The sequence below is a fragment of the Dipodomys merriami genome, unplaced genomic scaffold, assembly GCF_024711535.1.
Source record: "Dipodomys merriami isolate MVZ:Mamm:240054 unplaced genomic scaffold, mDipMer1.0.p SCAF_6, whole genome shotgun sequence".
Taxonomy (NCBI): Eukaryota; Metazoa; Chordata; class Mammalia; order Rodentia; family Heteromyidae; genus Dipodomys; species Dipodomys merriami.
Window position 1 is genome coordinate 61,791,190 of NW_027206179.1, and position 17,524 is coordinate 61,808,713.

The 17,524-nt window shown below is 41.6% G+C and overlaps 1 protein-coding gene and 1 non-coding gene across 6 annotated transcripts in view; both read left to right on the plus strand.

Annotated features, from left to right (window-relative positions):
* N4bp2l1 (NEDD4 binding protein 2 like 1) overlaps positions 1–17,524 on the plus strand; it is a 28,986-nt gene that overhangs the window by 10,008 nt on the left and 1,454 nt on the right. For 2 of the 5 annotated variants that reach the window (XM_070002998.1, XM_070002997.1), the window contains exons 3-6: positions 2,403–2,477; positions 13,763–13,890; positions 14,206–14,294; positions 16,141–16,217. In XM_070002998.1, the coding sequence (XP_069859099.1) occupies positions 2,403–2,477; positions 13,763–13,890; positions 14,206–14,294; positions 16,141–16,217 (369 nt within the window). Of the gene's footprint in view, positions 1–2,402; positions 2,478–13,762; positions 13,891–14,205; positions 14,295–16,140; positions 16,218–16,266; positions 16,335–17,524 lie in introns of all 5 variants that reach the window. The other 3 variants (XM_070002999.1, XM_070002996.1, XM_070003000.1) reach the window with 3 other exon arrangements.
* On the plus strand, positions 1,341–1,449 carry LOC138814426 (small nucleolar RNA SNORA16B/SNORA16A family). Its single transcript, XR_011368002.1, has one exon. It is a non-coding gene; the product is annotated as a small nucleolar RNA SNORA16B/SNORA16A family (small nucleolar RNA).

Genomic DNA, 17,524 nt, shown 5'->3' on the forward strand with positions numbered 1-17,524 from the left:
CCAGCAGTCTTTGCTCTGTTCTTTGGCTGTCTTTTCTATATAGGTTTAAGTAAACTGTAAGTTTTATGAGACATAAGTTTTTCGACACCAGGAACATTTACTGTGCTCAGCTTCTGGCCTGGCATATTGTAGGCTGTCACTAAAATTTGATGGATGGAGTTGCTAATGGAAGGCAAAGTTAGATGCTGCCTAAGACATGGAAGTTTAGCTATCTGCATGGCTTCTTGAGTAAAGAACAAAACCTAAGCCAGCAATTTTATTTATAAAGAAGTAAGAATTGGAGGGGGGGGTAGTTAAAGTTTGAGGCCAGCTAGATGTAAAAGTTTGCAGAGCTCTATCTTTGAAAGCTCTATCTATCCTAGTGGTGAGATCTGGTAGCATATGGCTATTCTCCCAGCTCTATGGGACGCACAGTGGCTGGGTGCAGTAGAGCACATCTGGCATGTCTAGTGACACGGAAGCACAAGTTGGAGGACCGCAGTCCAGGCGAGCCTGGACATAAGTTGAGACCCTGTCTTGAAAACAGCCAATGCAAAAAAGGATTGGAGGTGAACTCAAGCAGTAGAATGTATATGCCTTGCAATTGTGAGGTCCTGGGTCCAACAAGCAAAAAGGGCTGTGAAGGTGGATTAGTGGTAGAGTAATTGCCTAGCATCATGAAGCCCTGGGTTGGATTCCTCAGTATCACATAAACAGAAAAATGCAGAAATAGCACTGTGGTTCAAGGGGTAGAATGCTAGCCTTAAGAAAAAGAAGTTCAGGGACAGAACCCAGGCCCTGAGTTCAAGCTCTAGGACTTGTAATTTTTTTTTTAAAGGAGGTTATGGAGATGAACAGTAATGTAAAAGAATGAATTAGACAAGTGTTTAAAAAAATACAGTACAAGCCAGTCGCTGGTGCCTCATGCCTGTAATCCTAGCTACTGAGGAGGCTGAGATCTGAGGATCGTGGTTCAAAGCCAGCCCAGGCAGAAAAGTCTGTGAGACTCCTATCTCCAATAAACCACTAGAAAACTGGAAGTGGCACTGTGGCTTAAGCAGTGGAGCACTCACCTTGAGCTGAAGAGAGCAGGGACAGCGCCCAAGCCCAGAGTTCAAGCCCCACGACCGACACACACACACACACACACACACACACACACACACACACACACACACACAATACAGTACAGCCACTCTGAAATTGAATTCACTGCAGAGAAAACTATTCCTGGTGGTTTTTTTTTTTTAATGTGAAATTGTTGTCCTAGCTCCTTTTGTATTTGTACTAAAAAGAACAATACCATCAAAAACAAACCAAAACAAAACAAAAACCCCAAGCCCTAGGATCAAAGATACAGCTATGGTCCCCTATAAACTAGTTACAAAAGTGCCCAAAGTGGCCATTTTCCTGGATGGCCACTCTTGTGTTATCTGTCATTGACCTGTGACATGTTGTGAAAGGACAGCTAAAAATGGTTTGGCCACACTCGAGAGGCTGTTTCTGCCAGGGCAGGGGTCACCCAAGTGTGGCGGTTGGCAATACCAGGACTCAGAGGAGGCTGCCCACGGGGGGCAGGAGCCAGTTCTCCGGCCTTCACGCGGCTGGGTTTACTACTTCCAGTTGATTCCAGTAGAATCCAGATGAAGGGCTGGGATCCAAAGAGAATTCTCATTTCTAGACTCTCTGGGGGGATAAAACTGAAATATGCTTAAAATTCTCATAACAAGTGAGACATTCTCCTCACACAGTTTGGGATCCCATAAACATAATTTGTTTAATTGTGAGTAGAGATTGTATTTAAGAGCCATTGGTATGTTTGACAAGTATTTACTACCTTCTACATGTCTGGCCTGGTTATAGGTGGTTAGACTAGAACACAGGACATAAAAGGCAAACTCCTTTCATGGAAACTGTTCTGTCAGAGGAAGCCTTTCTGAAAGAAAGAAGGAAAAAGGCCGCCATAGGGCCCTTATTTGTGACAGACACCCAGAACTGCCCACTTGTGCATGTGTAACCACTGGAACTTACTCATAACAGGAAAACTTACGAGCAACCTAAGCACCACTAGAGAAAGGCAGAAATACTTTTACTTATTTATAGTACTCAAATCTCGTGGCTTAGTGTGGTGGGGCCAGAAAGGGCTTTAATCCAGCTGTATCACTCACTGGTCTATGCTTAATAGACAGCTTAATAATAGTGCTTATCACCTAGGAAATGTAAAGCCATTCAAACAGTGCTTGGCACAAAAAAAGCACTTAATGAACAGTAGCTATGTTTATTGCTTGTGAGTAAAGGAGTACTATGTAGGTGTTAAAAGGAATGGACTTAGTGTGTATATCGACATGAATAGATCTGTCAAGTGCATAATGCTCCTTCTTTTTATTTTTTTCATTTAACAAATACTGTCTACTATGTTCCAGGCAGAGTTCTAGGTACTTGGGAATCACCAGTGAACAAAATAAAGATCCTGCCCAGGTGGACCTTATATACCAGAGGTAGGGAAATGGATATAAAACATAAGGATAATTTATATTATGCTAGGAAGCCATAAGTCTGTGGGGGGATGGGAAGTGAAGCATGGGAAAGGGTTTGGGAATGCCAGGATTAAGGTCTGGAGTTGGTTGACTTGAGCCAGCAAAATGAGTATGAGAAAATGTAAATGAGAGTCATCTCTAATTCCTGGATACATGTGCTTGTTAGCTCTTTTGATTTTTCTCCACAGACTCTTGTCTATGTTAAAAAAAAATTCTCTATGACACAACACATAAAAGAAAATGACCAGTACTCCCAAACATGAAGGTGGTTGACTAGGAGACAGAAAGCCTGAAAGGAGCTAAATGAGGAATCTCTGTGTGTGTGTGTGTGTGTGTGTGTGTGTGTGTGTGTGTGTGCGCGTGTGTGTGTGTGTGCGCGCGCGCGCCTGTACTGGGATTTGAACTCAGGGCCTGGGCACTGTCCCTTAGCTTTTTATGCTCAAGGCTAGCACTCTGCCCTTTGAACCAAAGTTCCACTTCCAGCTTTTTAATGGTTAATTGGAGATAAAAGTCTCATGGACTTTCTTGACCATCTGGCTTTGAACAATGATCCTCAGATCTCAACCTCCTGATGAATCTAGTTTTTGAAAAAGATTCTAGAGTAAATTTTGGAAATTCAGAATCCTTCAGGGAGAGATAAGCCTAACTACAATGCAGAGACTCAAAAACAACACTATTGAAGGATAAATTCGCAACTCCTTCAGGAACAGATAAGCATAACTGGAACATAGGAACTCAGACAGTAATGTTATAAGATAAGCAAGAGAACACGTAGAACCAAAGCAGAAATTACTGATCCAATAGAACAGTTTTTGAGTTGAAGACTCAGAAGTGATACAAATGAATTCAGTACCTAGCCATATTCTGGTAAGACTGTGGCAAAAACTGTAAATGGACTACCCTATATTTCTTAGGACTACTCTATATGTTAGTGTGTGGCAGAAGCTGTTTAATTCTAAATCTAGAGTTTGCAAGGACTGTTGCCTCCTGCTTTGTAAAGCATGAATGCAAAGGCTGGCCCTGCAGTGGCACTGTGAGGCTCCGTGCGTGGGTGGCCCCTGGCTATGACAGTCCCTGGACTTTAGCTGGATGCTGCCAACATGTGGAAACAGCAGGAAGTGCATTCTCAGCCCTAAGCTCACAAGGCTCAGTTACATCACACCCCAGAAACCCACTCTAGATCTGAGGTAGAAGATGTTCAGACCAAGGAGCAATTTAAGCTCTGGAAACATGAGTTTCTTTATCTATCATGTAAAGGGAAGATTATTTCACAAAATTGCTATGAAAGTTAAAGAGAGATAGCATATGCCAAATTCTTTGTTTAGTGCTTAACACTTTAGATCAAGTTACAAATACATTTAACCAACGTGTGAGGAAGGTGCTGGTTTTGGGGCTAGAACTGAGGATCTGAGCAATTATCCTTAGCTCTTTTGCTGTAGCCCTTGAGCCACAGCGTCACTTCTGGCTCTTTGTGACTGACTGGCAATGAGTCTCATGGACTGTTCTGGCTGGCCTTGACCACAAACCTCAGGATTATGGGCATAAGCCACCTGCCTCTTGACTAGATTTTATTTTATTTTATTTTATTATTATTTTTTGGGTCCAGTCGTGGGGCCTGAACTCTGGGCCTGGGCGCTGTCCCTCAGCTCTTCAGCTCAAGGCTAGCGCTCTACCACTTGAGTCACAGTGCTACTTCTGGCTTTTTTCTTTTTTTGCTTATGTGGAGGAATTGAACCCAGGGCCTCAGGCATGCAAGGCAAGCGCTCTACCACTGAGCCACCTTCCCAGCCCCTAGATTTTATTTTTAAAAAGTCTAAAATACTGTATATAATCAAGAGAACACCAGAAAAGATGTGTTCCACACATCAAGATTGGTGCACCAAAAACTAAAATTCCAGAATAATGGTCCTCAATGTATGCAATCATTTAGTGTTTAGAAAAACAGTATTTTTAAACAATGGGAAATTGATAAATTATCGTGTTAGTAGCTGGGGACAACCAGGCAACCACATGGGAAAAAAATCAAGTTAGATCCTTAACTAATTAATGCTACATATATGCATAAATTTTAGACGGATAGAGGAGGAATGTAGAACAATACATATTTACATAATCTTAGGGTGAGAAAGGATGTTCTAAAGGTACTGTCACAGTTATAAACTAAAAAATAAAAGATGAATATAAACTGGGTGCTGGTGGCTTATGCCTGTGATCCTAGCTACTTAGGAGGCTGAGATTTGAGGATCACAGTTCAAATGAAGCCAGCCTGGCCAGAAAAGTCCATGAAATTCTTATCTCCAATTAGCCACCAGAAAGCCGGAAGTGGTGCTGTGGCTTAAAGTGGTAGAGCACTAGACTTGAGCAAAAAAGCACAGGGACAGAGCCCAGAGCCCAGGCTCTGAGTTCAAGCCTCACAACTGACAAAAAAAAAAAAAAAAAGAGAGAGAAAGGAAAGAAAGAAAGAAAGAGAAAAGCAAAGATGAATATATACGACTAGATAATGTATCTTTGTTAGAAACCAGTTTAAACAAAATGCAAAAGCAATTGATATACTCAGTAAGAAATTAAAATTCAGCAAGAAAGGTATCTACTCATAGTGGTTATACACCTGCAGTCCAGAACATGGGAGGCTAAGGAATGGAACTTGAGAACTCAAGAGTAGTCTGAGCTACAAAGCTGGTCCCTGTCTCAAAAAAAAAAAAAAAAAAAAAAAAAATCCAAAGGCCAGTGACTCACATCTAATAAAAAAAAAAAAAGAGGAATTTTTGGAGAGAAGACCAACATGTTAATGTTAATTATTTTTAGATGGTAGGATATGGAAACTTTCCTTTTTCTGTATTTGGATGTTTCAAAAATCTCTTCAGTGAGTATATTTCTTTGCTAGGCAGAAAGGAATATATATATATATATATATATATTCACATATATTTCATATGTATAAGAATATATGAATATATTCATATACCCCATATGTATAAGAATATATGTGAGGCCAGGCACCAGTGGCTCATGCCTGTAATCCTAGCTACTCAGGAGGCTGAGATCTGAGGATCACAGTTCAAAGCCAGCCCAGGCAGGAAAATCTGTGAGACTCTTATCTCCAATAAACCAGTAGAAAACCAGCAGTGGTGCTGTGGCTCAATTGGTAGAGTGGTAGCCTTGAGCACAGAAAGGCTCAGGGACAGTGCCCAGGCCCTGAGTTCAAGGCCTAGGATTGGAAAAAACTAAATAAATCTCTTCAGTGAATATATTTCCTCGCTAGGTAGAAAGGAATATATAGTCACATATATATTTTCATATATATAAGAATATATGCAAATATATCATATACTTTGAATGTATAAGAATATATGTGAGCCGGGTGTTGGTGGCTCATGCCTGTAATCCTAGCTACTCAGGAGGCTGAGATCTGAGGATCCAGGTTCAATGTCAGCCTGAGCAGGAAACTCCATGAGACTATCTCCAATAAACCACTCAGAAAACCGGAGTGGCGCTGTGGCTCAAGTGGTAGAGCACTAACTGAAGAGCTAAAGAGCTGAGAGATAGCCCCCAGGCCCAGAGTTCAAGCCCTACAACCAAAAACAAGACAAGACAAAACAAAAAGAACATATGTGAGGGGCTGGGAATGTGGCTTAGTGATAGAATGCTTGCTTACCTTGCATGAAGTCCTCCCTGGGTTCGATTCCTCAGTACCACATACACAAAAAAAGCTGGAGGTGGTGCTGTGGCTCAAGTGGTAGAGTGCCTTGAACAAAAGAAGCACAAGAACAGTGTCCAGGCCCTGAGTTCAAGCCCCAGGACTGTAAAAAAAAAAAAAAAAGAATATATGTGAATACACACACACACACACACACATTATTTGTGCTGGGGTTTGAACTCAGGAACTCAGGATCTCATGCTTACTCAGCTGTATCTCTACCACTTGAGTCATGCCTCCAGTCTAGTTTTTTTCTGGTTAATTGGATATATTAATAGACTTTTTTTTTTTTGTTGTCAGTTTACGGGCTTGAACTTGGGGCCTGAGCACTGTCCCTGTGCCTCTTTGTGCTCAAGGCTAGTACTCTACCACTTGAGCCACAGTGCTACTTCCTCATAGACTTTTGCCAGGGTTTGCTTTGAAGCATAATCCTCCGAGCTCAGCCTCCTGAGTAGCTAAGATTATAGCTATGAGCCATCAGCACCTGAACAAAAAAGTTAGCATAGACCTTAGGAATCAGCTTCACAGGTACTATTGGCCAAATTTGAGCATCAGAAGGAATAATGATGGTAGGGATTATGAAAAGGGGGACAAGATAGAAAGCTCTTTTCAATTTCACCATGTAAATTTAGAAGGAATTTTAGAGTAGGATAAATCAGAGTGTGTGACACCCAAGGCAGTTGTGTGTTTGGACAGAGCTCAGAGCAGTAGATGGAGAGGCGGAGAGCAAGGCGGCTGGAGAATACAATGCTTAGGTTAGCCCCACAGTGTCAAGCCTGCACATGCAAAGGGAGCATGTGCCTTGATAATGGAAAAGCCAAGATGCTGCTGCCTTTTAGCCAAGTGTCCCAACTTAGCACAATGGGGAAGTGGTCCTGTGCCATCTAAAGTGCACCATTCACCTCTGTACTTTCCAAAAAAGGCCTAACCTGGTCCTTGGAAAGCCATCCTGACTAATGTGGACTGTCCACAAAGGGGCTCTCAGAATTCAGAGGACAGCATTTAGATGAAACGACATTAACAAGACAGTAATCACCAATGTAGTGCTTGAAACAAAATGAAAAAAAGTCTTTGGGACCATCAGGGAAGTCTTAAAAAATTGTAAAGTGAAACATTGTACATTCAAGTGTTTTGGTTGTTTGGTTTTTTGTCGGTCGTGGGGCTTGAACTCTGGGCCTGGGCGTTGTCCCTCAGCTCTTCAGCTCAAGGCGAGCGCTCTACCACTTGAGCTACAGCACCACTTCCGGTTTTCTGGTGGTTTATTGGAGATAAGAGTCTCATGGTCTTTCCTGCCTGGGCTGCTTTGAACTGCGATCCTCAGATCTCAGCCTCCTGAGTAGCTAGGATTTACAGGCGTGAGCCACCAGCGCCCGGCTCAAGTGTTTTTTTTTTTTAATGGGATAATGGTATCATGATTATACAAGAGAATGTTTTTACTCTTAGGAGAGATCCTGTTTGGTTCCTGATTCAAATAAAACAACTGTAGGTGAATGCTAATGATGAAGTAGATGGAACGTGATTGGACACATAATGGGAACAGTTGAAACTGGGTCATAACTGCTTGTTATTGTTTATTCTGTCCTGTCTACCTTTACATGTTCGAGAACATGTCAAGGTATATGGCAATGTTGGACATCCTCAGGGAGTGACTAGCTATCTAAGTATCTATTGGTTCTCAGGAAGGAATTACAAAAGAATAACACGTTGTGAAATCTAGGTTAGTGGTTGAGTTTCTGTCACAGTAGTAATTTTAAATGAATTGGGGGTGGGGATCAGGGAGGTGAAGGCTATGTAGAAGTAATTATCTTTCTATTTTTTCCCTTTTATTTTCATTCTCTCAATTTCCCTAATGCATGAGGCTCCTGACAACCATAGAGCAAGCTAGTGCTGGGGCACTATCTTCACCTTCTGAAGCTGATGGAATGGTATTTATTTGCTTCCACTTAAGTTTAAGAATCTCAAGGTTGTCTATTTAATCACTTATATTTGGCTAATGGAATTTTTATTGTCCTGCATTGTCAAGATGTAAAGGCTGCCCATGCAACCTTAACATTTAGGTAAAGATAAAACGAGGTTTTGAAACACAAAAACACAAAACAAGAATCCATGGGGTCACAAAGGTGAATGTTGGATCTCTATAGTCAGAGATTGAGGATGCTAGCAGGTGGTCTTATCCCATGAAGACCCTGAACAACTTAGCTTTTACTCTTAAGCCCAGTTTGTAATAAGGAAGAACAGTAGTCCTAGGTTTTGTTTATGCTCCCTATATAAATAGGAATCAAACAAAATCAAATGTGAATTGGAACCCCATGTCTTAAAAAAGCCTTTTCCTTTGAAAAGGGAAACGTTAGAAAAAAATAAACTGCCTGTCAATACTAATGAAAACCCGAGTAGCTAAGTAATGGATATAAGAAGAAAAACTCAACTCTAAAAATGTTTACCAAACAAAACAAACCCCATAGGTGATGAACTTGCTAGGAAAACAAATGAAACCAGGTTTGGAAGGGACCTCAGATCTGGGACTAAAAGGAAAAATACATTTTGAAATCAGTTTCCATAGTTGCAATATAAGGGAGTTAAGTTATATAGTACAATTTCTCCTCTCAACATAGCTTATGTAGACTAAATGATACTGATGAAAAGAATTTAAAAACTTTACAGTAATCATAAATGTAAAATAGACAGACCTGAAAAAAAAGAGTAGAAATAAAAGAGTAGAGAAAAAAAGAGTAGAATACACATCTAAAAAAATGCATCTGGAGCTCCCTTTAAGTTTCTTTCCTGAGTTATCTTTGTGACTTTGCCTTGGAGGTTACCGCTTGGACTTAGGACTTGGCCTTTTCTGCTTGAGTAGCTTTAAAATCAAAAAGCAGACATTTAATTTGGAAATGACGAATATTTGTTCCATCCTGTCCTCTGTCTTCTCCCTTCTTTCTTATCACATCTCTGTGGTTGATTTAAAGTTGCCGCATTTTCTTTGCTCCTCATTCCATGAAGAAGTAGAAACTATTTGCATTCACTGCAGGTCAGCAACGCAACATGTTTTGATACCTAGGATGAGCAAACCACGCAGTGGCTGCTCAGACCCTCTGGTTGTACTATGAAGGGGCCTAGTTGAGCCCTCCCACCAGCCCGCAAGGTGCCCGAGCCAGCAACAGCCATCCCTGCAGAAGCTAGTGAGAGGTTTACCTGGACCCTCTGCCCCCATCACATTGTCAGAGGTTGTAGTTGAGCATGTGACTCAGGCAAGACTATTGCAAATGCATTGTTGAGTCTAGCCTAACTTGCTGACGATGAGGATAATTATCAGGAATTATTTTGGTTTTTTTGAGTGGGGAGGGAGGGAAGCAGAACAAGGCTTTGAGCTCAGGGTATTCCACTATGTAAGCCCCACCCAGTCCATTTTGTTCTGATTGTTATTGTTATTATTATTAATAATAGTTTGTGCACTAGTCCTGGGGCTTGAACCCTGGGCCTGGGTGCTTTTCCTGAGCTCTTCAGCTCAAGGCAAGTGCTCTACCACTTGAGCCACAGCACCATTTCTGTTTTTTTTGTGGTTCATTGGAGATGAGAGTCTCACGGACTTTCCTGCCCGGGCTGGCTTTGAACTGCAATCCTCATACCTCTGCTTCCTGAGTAGCTAGGATTACAGGTGTGGGACTCTGGTGCCTGGCATAATCTTATTTAAGCTTCCTGCAGGTACAAGCCACCACACCCAGCTTGATTTATTTATTTTTGTGAAGATGCAGTTCTCATGAACTTTTTGTCTGGTTTGGCCTCAAGACTGGTCATCCCAATCTCAGCCTCCTGAGCAGTTGGGCATCTGGCTTATAATTTGTTTTTATCTATACCCAACATTTCTTTGATGATCTTTGGCTCCTTTGATATCTTTCTTTATATTTACCTGGTTGTTTTTCTGTAGACCTCTTTGTCACATTTCTTTAAATCACATTTGAATTCAGTTTCAAATAGGATTTACTATTTTTACTCCCAATCCTTGGTGCTTTTGTTCTTTGTTTTCCATGAAGTTGTTCATGCTATTTATTTCTCTCTCCTTCCTTCCTTCCTTCCTTCCTTCCTTCCTTCCTTCCTTCCTTCCTTCCTTCCTTCCTTCCTTCCTTCTTTCCTTCTTTCCTTCCTTCCTTCCTTCCTTCTTTTTTTTGCAGTATCTTGGAATTGAAACTGACTTTCAGGAATGCTAGGTAAGGGGTCCATTACAGAGTCACATCCCCAGACCCATCCTTTTCTCCTCCTTCTTCTCTTCTCCTTCTCCTTCTCCTCCTTCTCCTTCTCCTTCTTCTCCTTCTCCTTCTCCTTCCCTTCCCTTCCCTGTCTCAGACTGGGACTCAAACTCAGTACCTAATGCTTTTGTTCATTGGCTAGTGCTCTACCAACTGAGTCCCAGCCCCTGCCCTATTTCATCCTCTCAACTTTTCCAGGAATCCAGGGTTCCAAGTCAAAGGTCTCCTTTAGAAAACTCTTTTTTGTCAGAACTTGTTTTTGACTGGAAGTTCTCTTAGTGCTTTTGTGGTACAGATTTTCTGTCATGCCAGGCTAGCAGGGGCCTGGCTCTGTGGGCTCTCAATTCTGTTTTTTGGTCCGGTCGTGGGGCCTGAACTCTGGGCCTGGGCGCTGTCCCTCAGCTCTTCAGCTCAAGGCTAGCACTCTACCACTTGAGCCACAGCGCCACTTCCGGCTTTTTTCTTTTTGCTTATGTGGTGCTGAGGAATCGAACTCAGGGCCTCATGCATGCAAGGCAAGCGCTCTACCACTGAGCCACCTTCCCAGCCTCAAGGGCTGTGAATTCTTAAAAGCAAATATGATGCTTTGTGCCTTAGCATTTCACATTGCACTTGGCACATGTTAAATGCCTAATGTTTAATAAGTTCTCTAATTAATAGTCTGAAATATTGTCTTATGGATTATAGTTGCTCAAGGCAGACTATTGGATTGCTATTTAAATCAAGATCTTAGGTCCATTGACATTTCCTCTGTACTATCACACCTGTTAGCAAAGAAAATGTGTTTGTTTTTTGTTTGTTTGCCAGTTCTGGGGCTTGAACTCTGGGCCTTGGCACTGTCCCTGAACTTCTTTTTTTTTTTTTTGGTCGGTTGTGGGGCTTGAACTCTGGACTTGGGCGCTATCCCTCAGCTCTTCAGCTCAAGGCTAGCGCTCTACCACTTGAGCCACAGTGCCACTTCTGGTTTTCTAGTAGTTTATTGGAGATAAGAGTTTCATGGGCTTTCCTGCCTGGGCTGGCTTTGAACGGTGATCCTCAGATCTCAGCCTCCTGAGTAGCTAGGATTACAGATGTGAGCCACTGGCGCCTGGCTCCCTGAACTTCTTTTGCTCAAGGCTAGTGCTCTACCACTTAAGCTATAGTGCCACTTCTGGCCTTTTTTGTTTATGTGGTACTGAGGAATCAAACCCAGAGCTTCATGCATGCTAGGTAAGCACTTTACCACGAAACCACCTTCCAGTCCGGTTCTCTGTGCTGTCTTTTGAAGAATTTGGCAGATGTTTGTTTACTGTTCCTAACTTACATGCAGGTAAGTTAGACATCTGCTTTTTTTGTGGATAAGTTAGATACCTATTTAATTTTTTATTTATAATTTAATTTATTTTTTGGTGGTTGTGGGACTTCAACAGAGGGCCTGGGCTCTGTCCCTGAGCTCTTTTGCTCAAGGCTAGCACTACCCTTTTGGGCTACAGCTCTACTTCAGGTTTTCTGGTGGTTAATTGGAGAGAAGAGTCTCAGAGACTTTCCTTTCCTGGGCTGGCTTTGAATCATGATCCTCAGATCTCAGCTTCCTGAGTAACTAGGTTTACAGGCGTGAGCCACCAGGGCCTGGCCATCTGCTTTCTTTTTGTCTTTCATCTCTTATATCTACTACAATACTTGGAAAGATGACGTCACATACATATGCCAGTGTTTTATTGCTATGGCATGTAAAAGTATGGGTCTGGGAATCTAACCTCATTGTTATTACTAACAAAACTATCCTTTATTTAAAAAATAGTTTCCCCATACTTTAACTCATTTGAGTCCTATCAGAAGCTCTGGATAGGAATTATTATTATTTTTTTTTTTGGGTCCGGTCGTGGGGCCTGAACTCTGGGCCTGGGCGCTGTCCCTCAGCTCTTCAGCTCAAGGCTAGCGCTCTACCACTTGAGCCACAGCGCCACTTCCGGCTTTTTTCTTTTTGCTTATGTGGTGCTGAGGAATCGAACCCAGGGCCTTGAGCATGCAATGCAAGCGCTCTACCACTGAGCCACCTTCCCAGCCCCTGGATAGGAATTTTTAAATTATATTTTATAGATAAAACTCTCAGAGGTGAGGTCACCTGACTGGATAGATGAAGTCAAGAAATGAACCCAGATCTGGCAAAGCAACTCAGGTGTTTTGTCATTGTCTTTGGCTCCTCGTTATTGCTCAATGAAGATAATTCTCCATGGGGAACAGAAAGGAAAGATAGGAGTTGAATTGCTTGGCTTGCTCTTTGCATTTCCTGCCCTTGTGGTTTTCCAGTCTTTTTTTCTTTCTTCTAACTTGTCGCCATCTTGTTCTGAGCGTGGCATTTGGTCATGTGTTTCCATTTGCAACTGGACCTGTTAGAAGCTAGTTCTGCTGGTTGTGTAAGGTGCTGCACTAGCTATTCTCCAGTTGCACACTATCCACTTCAACCTTTACAGGCAAGGAAAGAAGACTCTGAACCTCTCCTTCCCCTCAGTCACTACTTGGACTAATACCACCTTCTGTCAATAAACAGTCCAAGATTCCAAGCTGAAGCATCTTGTCTTGGAAGTTCTTTGGACAGAGGTGAATACTCCATTTCTGATTTGCTTATAAGGGGCACTGCATGATGCTTCCCTTTCTTCTTCCTCCCCCCACACCCCCACCATCCCGTGGTATTTTCAGATCCAGACCTGGGAGTAGAAGAAGCTAGAAACACATGGGGAATATTGAGTTCACCTCCTTCCTTCTCTCGTGCCTTGTTCCATTTGCCTTAGGTGTTATTAAAATACAACCGTGTTACCGAGTAAGTTTGCACACATGCATCACTCTTTATCTACATCTCATACCACAGCAAGAACTAGATGTGTCCTTACAGAGAAAAGAGCTTGGGGGAAATGGGTCCCCAGGACAGGCGAGAGTTTAGGGGTCAAGAGAAGGGCTGCAACATGGGTCAGGGCATGTCTTGGAGGGCACTGGTGCCTCAAAGAGGCATTGGGCCCTCAGCTCATCCCTAGTTTTATCTTCATTTGGTCGCAGTTGCTGCAGGAGGCGGTGATGGTGACCAGAGTCCTTTCAAGTGTTGGCCATACACGGCCACTTCTCAGCCCTCTCCTGCCTCCTGTTCAGTAGCGGTGCCTTCCAGATATAACAAGAGTTTTTCTCTTTTTAAGTGGGAGTTCAACAACTCAAAAAGCTGGTGGTGTCAGAATTATAAACTACCAAATGCAAAATGTTAGAGATGGAAGGGAATCATTTCTACCACAACCATGCATATATTAAAAGAAATCTTCTTTCATTTTTCCACTTTGCAGACAATTGCAACATGACTTTCCCAGGGCCCTGATTTTCAGCACGGATGATTTTTTCTTCAGGGAAGACGGTGCCTATGAGTTCAATCCTGACTTCCTGGAGGAAGCTCACGAATGGAACCAGAAAAGAGGTGACAAATTTCTTTCCAAACTCCTGGGAAACCTTGTTGAGCCACATAGACCATAGCTGCCTCGGTATGAATACGTTTTATGGAAGGAGTGTAGCCAAACGTTTCTCCATTCCCCCCACTCTTCCAAGCAGAATGTCAGACCATAACCTCTTTAGATCTTAGGAAAAAGAAAACGACTCCTAATTGTTCCAAAGTAGGTGGCATTGAATTGTGTAATGAGGACATCCTCTAACCAAAACATGACAAAACATGGGTAAGGCTCTCCCTCCTCTGACTACTACATGTTGTTCACTGTTGTATGACGTTGTATTGCAGCAAGAAAAGCAATGAGGAATGGCATAACCCCCATTATAATTGATAATACCAACCTGCACGCCTGGGAAATGAAGCCCTATGCAGTCATGGTAGGAAGAAGCATCATTCTGAATTTTCAGTCATGGACATTTTGTGAGAAAGTTGAAATGTTTGTTCTTTCCTCTTTTTCTTTCTGATCTGCCATGAGTTGACAGTGACTAATTTTAGTTCTCGCATGGAGCAGGTAAAGAAGTTTTAGTCTTTCTCTGATGTTCAATGAAATCTGCTGAGATGCTAATTTCACTTCAGGGTACAGTTTTTAAAATATTCCTGGGTAAATAGCCCTGGGTCTGAATTCTTGGTAGCTTTTCAGTGTTGGTTCTTTTCTTTGCAGAGGAGCAGCATGGAAACTTGTAGAGAAGAGTGGACTAGCAGGGCTGTGGGTCACACTAGGAAAAGTCTGCCTCGGGCCAGCCAGGGCTCTCAGCTCTGGCTGCTGTTGCTGCCTGTGAGTGCCAGGCCAGCACAACTTTTTAATTTTAAAATGGAATGAACACTAGCACCCTATTAATACAATAGAATATAGCAGACACACAGCATAGTTGTCCCTTCAGATATTTTTTTTCTGGCATCTTTTTGTCTTTTATGCTACTAAATCTTTATAGCCCTTTGGCTATAGAAAGGGGAAGTATAGGGTGGGGCAGGAAGCAGTCATGTGAACACTGTACTGATGACACCATCTCCACTTGAAGCTGTGGAGCTCCTACACGGGATTCATGGCTCTCTATGTTTAGGTTACATTTTGGGCAAAACAGCATTCTTTGGGTTTGCTTATGGGACATGACTGAATGTAAGAGAAAATGAGCATCCGCTGTGGGGTATTTATGATTGAGAGGCCACTTGGGTGAGAAATGAACAGGGCTATAAAGAGGGGGATGAATTACAGCACAACTCAAAACCAAATCAGGGATTAACTGAATTTCCAGGAAGCTATTTTACTTTTTGTTTTCTAGATATTTACAGTATTTTTTTTAGTCACACACAGTTTTTTTTAAAACCAGACTCAGATGGTTTCAAGATATGGTAGTTGAATCTTTTACTAATTAGAAGTATCCATCAAAGAATGGAAGGGCAACCATAAAAACAATTTAAATGTATGCATCAATTGACAAAATAATGATTACACATCTCTCTAGAGTGTAGTGAGACTTTTTGGCACATGTATACAATGTGAAATGATCCATTCAGGTTATTCAGGTGACATGTATCATTTCTTTGTGAACAGAACATTCAAAATATTCTCTGATTTATATAATGCTTATTTTAATCACCCTTCTGTGCAACAGTACACCAGAACTTACTCATCTTCCTATGTATTTATGAGGAAATCTTCTCATTTAGCTCTTTTTGTATTCTGTAACATAATATTCTGTATTTTGTAACTCATCAGTGACAAGATAAAGCAGTAGTCAATTTGTGAATACAAAGGATATTTGGATTTTTACAGGAACCTCAAGGAAAGGGGCACAGTATATCGAGCTACAGTAGTAGCAAGGAAAGCTGCTCTTTGAGGGAATATTATGTAAAACATGTAGACATTACCTTTAGTCCATTGACATTCTCACTTCTAAACCAAGGTAGTGACCTTGAGAATTCATCAAGATGGTTTATACCTGTGTTGGGACAGTTTAAGCTAATCTAGAGATCTACTTTTAAAGATGTTCAACTTCTACATACTAGATAAAACCAAAATGTATCATTGGGGACCAGAATATAAAACAGGAGTGATTACATATGGAAATGAACCAGGTGCATTAAGATAAATTAAAGCATTGGAGTACTAGCAAAGCAGAAGAAATTTTAGAGAAGAGTTGTAGTAAATGTTAAATGGCAGCATAAACATTCCCAAGCATACATACTATGTCTTCAATGTTTTATGTACTTTTGAAAAATCAGGCACTTGAAAATAACTATGAAGTTATATTCCGAGAACCTGACACTCGCTGGAAATTCAACGTTCAAGAGTTAGCAAGGTACTTCTTTGTCTTTCTAGTTCCTCATTATGTATCCTGCTATTTTCAGGTATTTCAGACCGAGCAAAAGAATCTTTTCAGGCTGGAAATGGACTGGTAGTTTTCAGGCCAGAAATGGTAATTCTTGGAAATTGATAACTTTGGAATTATTGATGTGAAGATTTTAGTTTTGGGCCAGTTTTGTAATATACTGCTAAATCTTGGCTTGGACTTGGTCCTTTAAAGGCCACTTTAACATTCTGCTAAATTGCTTCTTCATTAACGAGCATTTAAAAGCACCTTCCTCTGCATGGGAATGCACATGTCAATGGTGCTTCTGCCTTTAGATCTTTAGATGTTGAACAATGTGGACTCTGTTTACTGGTTAGATGCTGCTTCTAATTTATATGTAAAAAAGGAATGTCCAAATAATACTAACTTGATTTTGAATGCATGAATTCTGATAGTCACACCCTGTATTACCTGATATCTGTGTCCATGACTTAAAGCAACCAGTTATATCACTGTTTACATTTTAGGAGTAAGGCTAGTTCATCTTATGGTTAAACGCAGATAGCGTTTCCCCAGTCTGTGGATCTCTCCTCACAGGACCGCCTCAGGGTTGTTAAGCCCTAGTTCACGGACTCCATTCTATAATTGTAATTGCGGGTAACTACATTTCTAACTATATTCCCACCAGTTGGTACTTATGCCAGCTAGGACTTAAGATTATTATTATTATTATTATTATTATTATTATTTTGTTGGGCTTGGGCTTGAACTCTGGGATTGGGCGCTATCCCTTAGCTCTTCAGCTCAAGGTCAGCACTCTACCGCTTGAGCCACAGTGCCACTTCTGGTTTTCTGGTGGTTAATTGGAGATAAGAGTCCCATGTACAATCCTGCCCAGACTGGCTCTGAACTGTGATCCTCAGATCTCAGCCTCCTGCGTAGCTAGGATTACAGGTATGAGCCACTGGCACCCGGTTTAAGGTTATTTTAGTAAGCATCTTTTAGCTGTATCAGGGATGGATTGATCTACCTTGATGACCATCTATGCATACTTAGCAGGCAAACACATGACTTAAATCATTTCAGTGTTTGGTGTCTTGAAGCATGTCATTAAGGTTCCCAGGAACAAAGCATTTCTAAGGCCAGGCTTAGGCTAGTTTAGAAGGGGGAAGGGCAGCATGAAAAACAGGACTAGGGCCTGGAGGATAATGGAATGGCAAGACAGTATGCTTTTGCCAGTTATGTCCTGAAGATAGTGTGTGATATCTATGTAATGCAGGGCTTGTAAATGCAAGGAACCCATCCCAAGATCCTGC